Source organism: Oncorhynchus mykiss, chromosome 18, assembly GCF_013265735.2.
Source record: "Oncorhynchus mykiss isolate Arlee chromosome 18, USDA_OmykA_1.1, whole genome shotgun sequence".
Taxonomy (NCBI): domain Eukaryota; kingdom Metazoa; phylum Chordata; class Actinopteri; order Salmoniformes; family Salmonidae; genus Oncorhynchus; species Oncorhynchus mykiss.
In genome coordinates, this window is record NC_048582.1 from 2,116,729 (window position 1) to 2,128,321 (window position 11,593).

At 50.5% G+C, this 11,593-nt stretch overlaps 1 protein-coding gene across 1 annotated transcript in view; it reads right to left on the minus strand.

The window, feature by feature from the left end:
• Window positions 1–11,593, minus strand: part of LOC110517047 (protein diaphanous homolog 3) — a 536,597-nt gene that overhangs the window by 313,338 nt on the left and 211,666 nt on the right. The window contains exons 6-7 of the mRNA XM_036951469.1: window positions 10,606–10,680; window positions 9,232–9,301 (exon numbers count right to left, since the gene is read on the minus strand). Coding sequence (XP_036807364.1) covers window positions 9,232–9,301; window positions 10,606–10,680 — 145 coding nt within the window. The remainder of the gene's footprint in view (window positions 1–9,231; window positions 9,302–10,605; window positions 10,681–11,593) is intronic.

The window sequence follows — 11,593 nt, forward strand, 5'->3', positions numbered from 1 at the left end:
CTACTGTACGGGGTTTAACACAGCAGATAACACAGCCATCATTAAAACTGGAATGTCAAGACATCGCCACCCACACAGGTCTACTGTACGGGGCATTAAAGGTATTTCACAAAGAAAACAACCCTTGAAACGGTTTCCGAGATAAGAAGTTAATTATTTCCCAGTGGTATCTGGGTAAAAAGGCAAACCAGGCCCCACAATGATATTGAACAGTCAGACAACACGAGAACGACTGTTTCTCTCTCCTGATGACGTCTCATAGCCTGGAGAACAGGGTAACAACACGAGGACGAGTGTTTCTCTCGCCTGATGTCGTCTCATAGCCTGGAGAACAGTCAGACAACACGACAACGAGTGTTTCTCTCTCCTGATGTCGTCTCATAGCCTGGAGAACAGGGTAACAACACGAGGACGAGTGTTTCTCTCTCCTGATGACGTCTCATAGCCTGGAGAACAGGGTAACAACACGAGAACGAGTGTTTCTCTCTCCTGATGTCGTCTCATAGCCTGGAGAACAGTCAGACAACACGACAACGAGTGTTTCTCTCTCCTGATGACGTCTCATAGCCTGGAGAACAGGGTAACAACACGAGGACGAGTGTTTCTCTCTCCTGATGACGTCTCATAGCCTGGAGAACAGGGTAACAACACGAGGACGAGTGTTTCTCTCTCCTGATGACGTCTCATAGCCTGGAGAACAGGGTAACAACACGAGAACGAGTGTTTCTCTCTCCTGATGACATCTCATAGCCTGGAGAACAGGGTAACAACACGAGAACGAGTGTTTCTCTCTCCTGATGTTGTCTCATAGCCTGGAGAACAGTCAGACAACACGAGGACGAGTGTTTCTCTCTCCTGATGTTGTCTCATAGCCTGGAGAACAGTCAGACCGGTTATAACATCCCAACACAACAACAGAAGCTGTCTATGAAGACATCATTAACACAGAGAAACAGAACATAATTAACAACACCTTTTGTTATTGTGTGTGTGTGTGTGTGTGTGTGTGTGTGTGTGTGTGTCTCTGTGTGTGTGTGTGTGTGTGTGTGTGTGTGTGTGTGTGTGTGTGTGTGTGTGTGTGTGTTGTAACTGATTTTGTAACAATCGTGTGTATATTGTATCGTCCCATGTTATTCCTCAACAGTAAAGGTCAACACATTGAATATGTATCGTGTTTAGAGGTGTCAGTCTGATCGGCAGGCTGCGTTGTTCCCTGCTCTTCACAGTTAGAGGTGTCAGTCTGATCGGCAGGCTGCGTGTTCCCTGCCCTTCACAGTTAGAGGTGTCAGTCTGATCGGCAGGCTGCGTGTTCCCTGCCCTTCACAGTTAGAGGTGTCAGTCTGATCGGCAGGCTGCGTGTTCCCTGCCCTTCACAGTTAGAGGTGTCAGTCTGATCGGCAGGCTGCGTGTTAGGAATGAGCTTGAGGAACACTGAGGATTGGTGTGTGTGTGTGTGTGTGTGTGTGTGTGTGTGTGGGGGGGGGGGGGTAATGACAGCTGTGAATCCACACCATCTTTAAGTGAGAAGCGTTTATTAACTAGTATGACCATATGCTGTGAGGAACGGCGCCGGTCCTGCCAGGGCCCAGACACTCGACTCTCCTACTCTCACAATACTCCCGAGGATTCAAGACAAACACAACATATCAAAAAATCTAATTTCAAGTTGGTTTCAAATTAGCATATTCGTAAATGTGAAGTGTTTTTACAAGGCTTTATTATTTCAGGAAGTCTTAATTTGCCCACAATGATTAATTAAAAGCCCATCTTAAAGAATGTGGATCGAATTGTGTTGCCAGACTTCCTTTTGTTGCCAGACTTCCTTTTGTTGTTGTTGATAAAGAAGACAATTAAAAACGTTAGCTGCAGTAACAGTGTGTTTGGTCTGGAAGAGGAGGAGAGGAGAGGAGAGGAGAGGAGAGGAGAGGAGAGGAGAGGAGAGGAGAGGAGAGGAGAGGAGAGGAGAGGAGAGGAGAGGAGAGGAGAGGAGAGAAACGTTGCTGCAGTAACAGTGTGTTTGGTCTGGGCAGCACAGCTGGAGAGAAGGGAGGTGAGGAGAGAAGGGAGAGATGAAGGGAAGAAGAGAAGTGAGAGAAGGAGAGAAGGGAGGGATGAAGGGAAGGAGAGAAGGGAGGGGAGGAGAGAAGGGAGGGGAGGAGGGAAGGAGAGAAGGGAGGGGAGGAGAGAAGGGAGGGGACGAGAGAAGGGATGAAGGGAAGGAGAGAAGGGATGAAGGGAAGGAGAGAAGGGATGAAGGGAAGGAGAGAAGGGATGAAAGGAAGGAGAGAAGGGATGAAGGAAAGGAGAGAAGGGAGGGAATGAGAGAAGGGAGGGAAGGAGAGAAGGGAGGGATGAAGGGAAGAAGAGAAGGGAGGGGAGGAGAGAAGGGAGGAAAGGAGAGAAGGGAGGGATGAAGGGAAGAAGAGAAGGGAGGGGTGGAGAAGGGATGAAGGGAAGGAGAGAAGGGAGGGGAAGAGAGAAGGGATGAAGGGAAGGAGAGAAGGGATGAAGGGAAGGAGAGAAGGGAGGGGAGGAGAGAAGGGATGAAGGGAGGAGAGAAGGGATGAAGGGAAGGAGAGAAAGGATGAAGGGAAGGAGAGAAGGGATGAAGGGAAGGAGAGAAGGGATGAAGGGAAGGAGAGAAGGGATGAAAGGAAGGAGAGAAGGGATGAAGGAAAGGAGAGAAGGGAGGGAATGAGAGAAGGGAGGGAAGGAGAGAAGGGAGGGATGAAGGGAAGAAGAGAAGGGAGGGGAGGAGAGAAGGGATGAAGGGAAGGAGAGAAGGGAGGGGAAGAGAGAAGGGAGGGGAAGAGAGAAGGGATGAAGGGAAGGAGAGAAGGGATGAAGGGAAGGAGAGAATGGAGGGGAGGAGAGAAGGGATGAAGGGAAGGAGAGAAGGGAGGGAAGGAGAGAAGGGATGAAGGGAAGGAGAGAAGGGAGGGGAGGAAAGAAGGTAAACACATGTTCCTCCTCATTTCATTTAGCGAGAAAGAGAATGTAGTGGAACACAGGTGATACTCGCGTCTGGCCAGTTGCTGACACCAGCCCGGCCTGTTGATTCAAAATGGCTTGTTCCATAAGCACTGAAAAAATATATAAACGCAACCTGTAAAGAGTCAGTCCCATGTTTCACGAGCTGAAATAAAATATCCCAGAAATGTTCCTGTTAGTGAGCATTTCTCCTTAGCCAAGATAATCCATCCACCTGACAAGTGTGGCATATCAAGAAGCTGAGGGAGGGAAGGAGGAAGAGAGGAAGCAGGAAGAGAGGGAGGGAGGAAGAGAGGGAGGGAGGAAGAGAGGGAGGGAAGGAAGGAGGAGGGGAGAGATGGAAGGAGGAAGAGGGAGGGAAGGAGGAAGAGGGAGGGAAGGAGGAAGAGAGGGAGGGAAGGAGGAAGAGAGGGAAGGAGGAAGAGAGGGAAGGAGGAAGAGGGAGGGAAGGAGGAAGAGAGGGAGGGAGGAAGGAGGAAGAGAGGGAGGGAAGAAGAGAGGGAGGGAAGGAGGAGGGGAGAGATAGAAGGAGGAGGGGAGGGAAGGAGGAAGAGGGAGGGAGGGAGGAAGAGGGAGGGAGGGAGGAAAGGAGAAAGAGGGAGGGAAGGAGGAAGAGAGGGAGGGAGGAAGAGAGGGAGGGATGGAGGAAAAGGGAGGGAGGGAAGGAGGAAGAGAGGGAGGGAGGAAGGAGGAAGAGAGGGAGGGAAGGAGGAGGGGAGAGATAGGAGGAGGGGAGGGAAGGAGGAAGAGGGAGGGAGGAAAGGAGAAAGAGGGAGGGAAGGAGGAAGAGAGGGAGGGAGGAAGAGAGGGAGGGATGGAGGAAAAGGGAGGGAGGGAAGGAGGAGGAGGGAGGGAGGGAGGAAGAGGGAGAGAGGGAGGAGGAGAAGGAGGAAGAGAGGGAAGGAGGAAGAGAGAGGGAGGGAGGAAGAGAGGGAGGGAAGAAGAGAGGGAGGGAAGAAGAGAGGGAGGGAAGGAAGGAGGAGGGGAGAGATGGAAGGAGGAAGAGGGAGGGAAGGAGGAAGAGGGAGAGAGGGAGGAGGAGAAGGAGGAAGAGAGGGAAGGAGGAAGAGAGAGGGAGGGAGGGGGAAAGGCACTGACAGCTGGTTTGGAACACCTGTCTGGCAGCCTCCGCAGGCGCTGTGGGCGAGACGTATCCCAAGATGCAGCAGGAGGCGAGGGCAAGGTCTGTGAGTCAGTGCCGGTGGGTAAAAGAGGCGCTCTGCACCTGTTGTGGAAACAGGATTACACAAGACCTTACAACGAGAGGAGAGGAGTGGTGTGCCAGACGAGCTCCACTGGGCTTCAGCTCCACACAACGACACCTCCTCTCCGAGAGGCTGGGCTTCAGCTCCACACAACGGCACCTCCTCTCCGAGAGGATGAGGTCGGGCTGCATCCCAAAACGGCATTTATGATCATTTAAAGTCAAGACATTCAGGCTACACACGTTTCCAATAAATCAAATCAGATCCAGTTTCATCTGTCACATGGGCTAAAAGACAACGGGTCTGGACTTTACCGCGAAATACTTTCTGACGAGCATCTTCCCAACGATAGAGTTAAAAATATATAAAATACAATTACAATAGTTAAACAAGAGGAATAAAATACGCAGGTTGTCGTTTGTCGTCCAGGTCGTCGTCATGACTCTCGTCCAGGTTGACCTTTTGTCGTCATGACTCTCGTCCAGGTTGACCTTTTGTCGTCATGACTCTCGTCCAGGTCGTCGTCATGACTCTCGTCCAGGTTGTCGTCATGACTCTCGTCCAGGTCGTCGTCATGACTCTCGTCCAGGTCGTCGTCATGACTCTCGTCCAGGTTGACCTTTTGTCGTCATGACTCTCGTCCAGGTTGACCTTTTGTCGTCATGACTCTCGTCCAGGTCGTCGTCATGACTCTCGTCCAGGTTGTCGTCATGACTCTCGTCCAGGTCGTCGTCATGACTCTCGTCCAGGTTGTCGTCATGACTCTCGTCCAGGTCGTCGTCATGACTCTCGTCCAGGTCGTCGTCATGACTCTCGTCCAGGTTGACCTTTTGTCGTCATGACTCTCGTCCAGGTTGACCTTTTGTCGTCATGACTCTCGTCCAGGTCGTCGTCATGACTCTCGTCCAGGTTGTCGTCATGACTCTGGTCCAGGTTGTCGTCATGACTCTCGTCCAGGTCGTCATCATGACTCTCGTCCAGGTCGTCATCATGACTCTCGTCCAGGTCGTCATCATGACTCTCGTCCAGGTCGTCATCATGACTCTCGTCCAGGTTGACCTTTTGTCGTCATGACTCTCGTCCAGGTCGTCGTCATGACTCTCGTCCAGGTCGTCGTCATGACTCTCGTCCAGGTCGTCGTCATGACTCTCGTCCAGGTCGTCATCATGACTCTCGTCCAGGTCGTCATCATGACTCTCGTCCAGGTCGTCATCATGACTCTCGTCCAGGTCGTCGTCATGACTCTCGTCCAGGTCGTCGTCATGACTCTCGTCCAGGTTGTCATCATGACTCTCGTCCAGGTTATCATCATGACTCTCGTCCAGGTTGACCTTTTGGTCGTCATGACTCTCGTCCAGGTTGTCATCATGACTCTCGTCCAGGTTGACCTTTTGGTCGTCATGACTCTCGTCCAGGTCGTCATCATGACTCTAGTCCAGGTTGATCTTTTGGTCATCATGACTCTCGTCCAGGTCGTCGTCATGACTCTCGTCCAGGTCGTCGTCATGACTCTCGTCCAGGTCGTCGTCATGACTCTCGTCCAGGTCGTCGTCATGACTCTCGTCCAGGTCGTCGTCATGACTCTCGTCCAGGTTGACCTTTTGGTCGTCATGACTCTCGTCCAGGTCGTCATCATGACTCTCGTCCAGGTTGACCTTTTGGTCGTCATGACTCTCGTCCAGGTTGTCATCATGACTCTCGTCCAGGTTGACCTTTTGGTCGTCATGACTCTCGTCCAGGTCGTCATCATGACTCTAGACCAGGTTGACCTTTTGGTCATCATGACTCTCGTCCAGGTCGTCATCATGACTCTCGTCCAGGTTGTCATCATGACTCTCGTCCAGGTTGACCTTTTGGTCGTCATGACTCTCGTCCAGGTCGTCATCATGACTCTCGTCCAGGTCGTCATCATGACTCTCGTCCAGGTCGTCGTCATGACTCTCGTCCAGGTTGTCGTCATGACTCTCGTCCAGGTTGTCGTCATGACTCTCGTCCAGGTTGTCATCATGACTCTCGTCCAGGTTATCATCATGACTCTCGTCCAGGTTGACCTTTTGGTCGTCATGACTCTCGTCCAGGTTGACCTTTTGGTCGTCATGACTCTCGTCCAGGTTGACCTTTTGGTCATCATGACTCTCGTCCATGTTGTCGTCATGACTCTCGTCCAGGTTGTCGTCATGACTCTCGTCCAGGTTGTCGTCACGACTCTCGTCCAGGTTGTCATCATGACCCTCGTCCAGGTTGACCTTTTGTCATGACTCTCGTCCAGGTCGCTGTCGTGACGCTCGTCCAGGTTGTCATCATGACTCTCGTCCAGGTCGTTGTGACTCTCGTCCAGGTTGACCTTTTGGTCGTCATGACTCTCGTCCAGGTTGACCTTTTGGTCGTCATGACTCTCGTCCAGGTTGACCTTTTGGTCGTCATGACTCTCGTCCAGGTTGACCTTTTGGTCGTCATGACTCTCGTCCAGGTTGACCTTTTGGTCGTCATGACTCTCGTCCAGGTTGACCTTTTGGTCGTCATGACTCTCGTCCAGGTTGACCTTTTGGTCGTCATGACTCTCGTCCAGGTTGGCCTTTTGGTCGTCATGACTCTCGTCCAGGTTGACCTTTTGGTCGTCATGACTGTCGTCCAGGTTGACCTTTTGGTCGTCATGACTCTCGTCCAGGTTGACCTTTTGGTCGTCATGACTCTCGTCCAGGTTGACCTTTTGGTCGCCATGACTCTCGTCCAGGTTGACCTTTTGGTCGTCATGACTCTCGTCCAGGTTGACCTTTTGGTCGTCATGACTCTCGTCCAGGTTGACCTTTTGGTCGTCATGACTCTCGTCCAGGTTGACCTTTTGGTCGTCATGACTCTCGTCCAGGTTGGCCTTTTGTCGTGAAGCATGGTGGTGGCAGCATCATTCTGTGAAGGACTGGGAGACTGGTCATGATGGAGGAAACCTGGCACCATCCCTACGGTGAAGCATGGTGGTGGCAGCATCATGCTGTGGGGAACTGGGAGACTAGTCATGATGGAGGTAAAGATGAACGGAGCAAAGAACAGAGAGATCCTTAATGAAAACCTGCTCCAGAGCCCTCAGACTGGGGTGAAGGTTCACCTTCCAACAGGACAACGACCCTAAGCACACAGCCAAGACAACGCAGGAGTGGCATCGGGACAAGTCTCTGAACGTAAAGGGTCTGAATACTTATGCAAATGTGATATTTTGTATTAAATTCTTAATAAATTAGCAAAACAACTCTAAAAACCTATTTTTACATTCATTATGAGGAATTTTGTGTAGATTGATGAGGGGAAAAAATCTATTTAACCCATTTTAGAATGAGGCTGTAACGTAACAAAATGTGGAAAAAAATCAAGAGGGTCTGAATACTTTCTGAACCCACTGTGAATCTACTTGAAAATCTGTGGCCAAACCTGAAGACGGTTGCCTAGCGATGAACAAGCGCCCATTTGACAGAGCTGGAAGAACGTTGCATTCACCAGGTGTGAAAAACATCTCCAAGACGTGACCCAGAAAGAGGCAAATGGCTGCCGAATGTGTTTCCACAACGTATCGACTCAGGGGTGTGAACACTTACGTAAAAACACTTCCTGTATTTCATGTTAAATAAATGTGCCAACGTTTACCTAGAAATGTTCACCGACACGTTCCTCCTCTCCCAGAAGGGACAGGAAGTACCAGAAACAATTCAGCAGTGGGACACATTTCCCCTCTCCCAAAAGGGACAGGAAGTACCAGAACCAACTCAGCAGTGGGACACATTTCTCCTCTCCCAGAAGGGACAGGAAGTACCAGAACCAATTCAGCAGTGGGACACATTTCTCCTCTCCCAGAAGGGACAGGAAGTACCAGAACCAATTCAGCAGTGGGACACATTTCCCCTCTCCCAGAAGGGACAGGAAGTACCAGAACCAATTCAGCAGTTGGACACATTTCCCCTCTCCCAGAAGGGACAGGAAGTACCAGAACCAATTCAGCAGTGGGACACATTTCTCCTCTCCCAGAAGGGACAGGAAGTACCAGAACCAATTCAGCAGTTGGACACATTTCCCCTCTCCCAGAAGGGACAGGAAGTACCAGAACCAATTCAGCAGTGGGACACATTTCCCCTCTCCCAGAAGGGACAGGAAGTACCAGAACCAACTCAGCAGTGGGACACATTCCTCCTCTCCCAGAAGGGACAGGAAGTACCAGAACCAACTCAGCAGTGGGACACATTCCTCCTCTCCCAGAAGGGACAGGAAGTACCAGAACCAACTCAGCAGTGGGACACATTCCTCCTCTCCCAGAAGGGACAGGAAGTACCAGAACCAACTCAGCAGTGGGACACATTCCTCCTCTCCCAGAAGGGACAGGAAGTACCAGAACCAATTCAGCAGTGGGACACATTCCTCCTCTCTCAGAAGGGACAGGAAGTACCAGAACCAATTCAGCAGTGGGACACATTCCTCCTCTCCCAGACATTACCTTGTTGTTCATGAAGGATTAGCTACATTACCTTGTTGTTTATGAAGGATTGGCTACATTACCTTGTTGTTCATGAAGGATTAGCTACATTACCTTGTTGATCATGAAGGATTGGCTACATTACCTTGTTGTTCATGAAGGATTGGCTACATTACCTTGTTGTTCATGAAGGATTAGCTACATTACCTCGTTGTTCATGAAGGATTGGCTACATTACCTTGTTGTTCATGAAGGATTAGCTACATTACCTTGTTGTTCATGAAGGATTGGCTAAATTACCTTGTTGTTCATGAAGGATTGGCTACATTACCTCATTGTTCATGAAGGATTAGCTACATTACCTTGTTGTTCATGAAGGATTGGCTACATTACCTCATTGTTCATGAAGGATTAGCTACATTACCTCATTGTTCATGAAGGATTGGCTACATTACCTTGTTGTCCATGAAGGATTAGCTACATTACCTTGTTGTCCATGAAGGATTAGCTACATTAACTTGTTGTTCATGAAGGATTGGCTACATTACCTCGTTGTTCATGAAGGATTGGCTACATTACCTTGTTGTTCATGAAGGCTTTGAGGCACTGGATGACTTTATGCTGGCTCTTCTTGTCAGGTTTGTCCTGGCTACAGAGACAACAGAGAGAGAGTAGCTTCTTGTCAGGTTTATCCTGGCTACAGAGACAACAGACAGAGAGAGTAGCTTCTTGTCAGGTTTATCCTGGTTACAGAGACAACAGACAGAGAGAGTAGCTTCTTGTCAGGTTTATCCTGGCTACAGAGACAACAGACAGAGAGAGTAGCTTCTTGTCATTTTATCCTGGCTACAGAGACAACAGACAGAGAGTCAGCACTTGCTTTGGCAATGTTAACACGTTTCCCATGCCAATAAAGCCCCTTGAATTGAATTGAGAGTAGAGAGAGAGACAGAGAAGAGGTAAGAGGTAGAGGTAGAGAGAGGTAGGGGGAGGTGGAGAGAGGTACGGGGAGGTAGAGAGAGGTAGAGAGAGGTAGAGAGAGGTAGAGAGAGGTAGAGAGAGGTAGAGGGAGGTAGAGGGAGGTAGAGAGAGGTAGAGGGAGGTAGAGAGAGGTAGAGGGAGGTAGAGGGAGGTAGAGGGAGGCGGAGAGAGGTAGAGGGAGGTAGAGAGAGGTAGAGAGAGGTAGAGAGAGGTAGAGGGAGGTAGAGGGAGGTAGAGGGAGGTAGAGGGAGGTAGAGGGAGGTAGAGAGAGGTAGAGGGAGGTAGAGAGAGGTAGAGAGAGGTAGAGAGATGTAGAGGGAGAGAGAGGTAGAGGGAGAGAGAGGTAGAGGGAGGTAGAGGGAGAGAGGTAGAAGGAGGGCGCAGGAGAGAGAGGAAGGGCGCAGGAGAGAGAGGAAGGGCGCAGGAGAGAGCACGAAAGCGGGAGAGAGAGTGCGTGGGAGAGAGAGGGAGGGAGAGGTAGAGAGAGGTAGAGAGAGAGGGAGGTAGAGAGAGGTGGAGAGAGAGAGAGGTAGAGGGAGAGAGAGGGAGGGAGAGGTAGAGAGAGGTAGAGAGAGAGGGAGGTAGAGAGAGGTGGAGAGAGAGAGAGGTAGAGGGAGAGAGAGGGAGGTAGAGAGAGGTAGCGGGAGGTAGAGGGAGGCGGAGAGAGGTAGAGAGAGGTAGAGAGAGAGAGGTAGAGAGAGGTAGAGGGTGGTAGAGGGAGGCGGAGAGAGGTAGAGAGAGGTAGAGGGTGGTAGAGGGAGGCGGAGAGAGGTAGAGAGAGAAATGGAGTAGAGATGAGATGAACATTTATATTGAACATGTGATGTTTCTACATTGAGTAAATGCAGTCAGTGTGTTTGCGTGTTCATCCGCCCGTGTGTGTGTGTGTGTGTGTGTGTGTGTGTGTGTGTGTGTGTGTGTGTGTGTGTGTGTGTGTGTGTGTGTGTGAGCATACGGTGTGTGTGTCCTTACTGTTTCTTGTGAAGCAGCTTCTCCAGAATGTCTAGCAGCAGTCCCAGACCCTCGTGGCCAAAGCTCTGCACCCAGCTGGGGGGAGAAGGAAAAACAGCTCATTAATAAATAAACCAATTTTTATCCAAAGTGGTCGTTTTAAAACTCATCTATTGGTCACTGGATGGACGAGACCAGAGGCTACTGTACCACCAACTGAATTCTGCTCTGCCCAGAGTACCCCTGATGTTCCCCCTCATGTGGATTTTACCAGGAACCCTACGGTCTCATGAGTCTTCAAGTACCCCCTGAGGATAGACCAAGTACCCCCAGGGATCCTAGAACCCCCTGAGGATAGGCCAGGTACCCCCAGGGATCCTAGTACCCCCTGAGGATAGGCCAGGTACCCCCAGGGATCCTAGTACCCCCTATTGATAGACCAAGTACCCCGAGGGATCCTAGTACCCGTGTAGATAGACCAAGTACCCCTAGGGATCCTAGTACCCGTGTAGATAGACCAAGTACCCCCAGGGATCCTGGTACCCGTGTAGATAGACCAAGTACCCCCAGGGATCCTAGTACCCGTGTAGATAGACCAAGTACCCCCAGGGATCCTGGTACCCCCTGAGGATAGACCAAGTACCCCCAGGGATCCGAGTACCCCCAGCTTGGGAACAACTGGACTAGATGATAACTGTATCTGGTCTCATCGAGTGCACTACACAGAACAGACAGGTTCCATTTGGGACACAAGCCCTACCTACCTATCCATACTAGACTAGAGAGCTGGATCCATACTAGACTAGAGAACTGGATCCATACTAGACTAGAGAGCTGGATCCATACTAGACTAGAGAGCTGGATCCATACTAGACTAGAGAGCTGGATCCAGACTAGACTAGAGAGCTGGATCCATACTAGACTAGAGAACTGGATCCATACTAGACTAGAGAGCTGGATCCATACTAGACTAGAGAGCTGGATCCATACTAGACTAGAGAGCTGGATC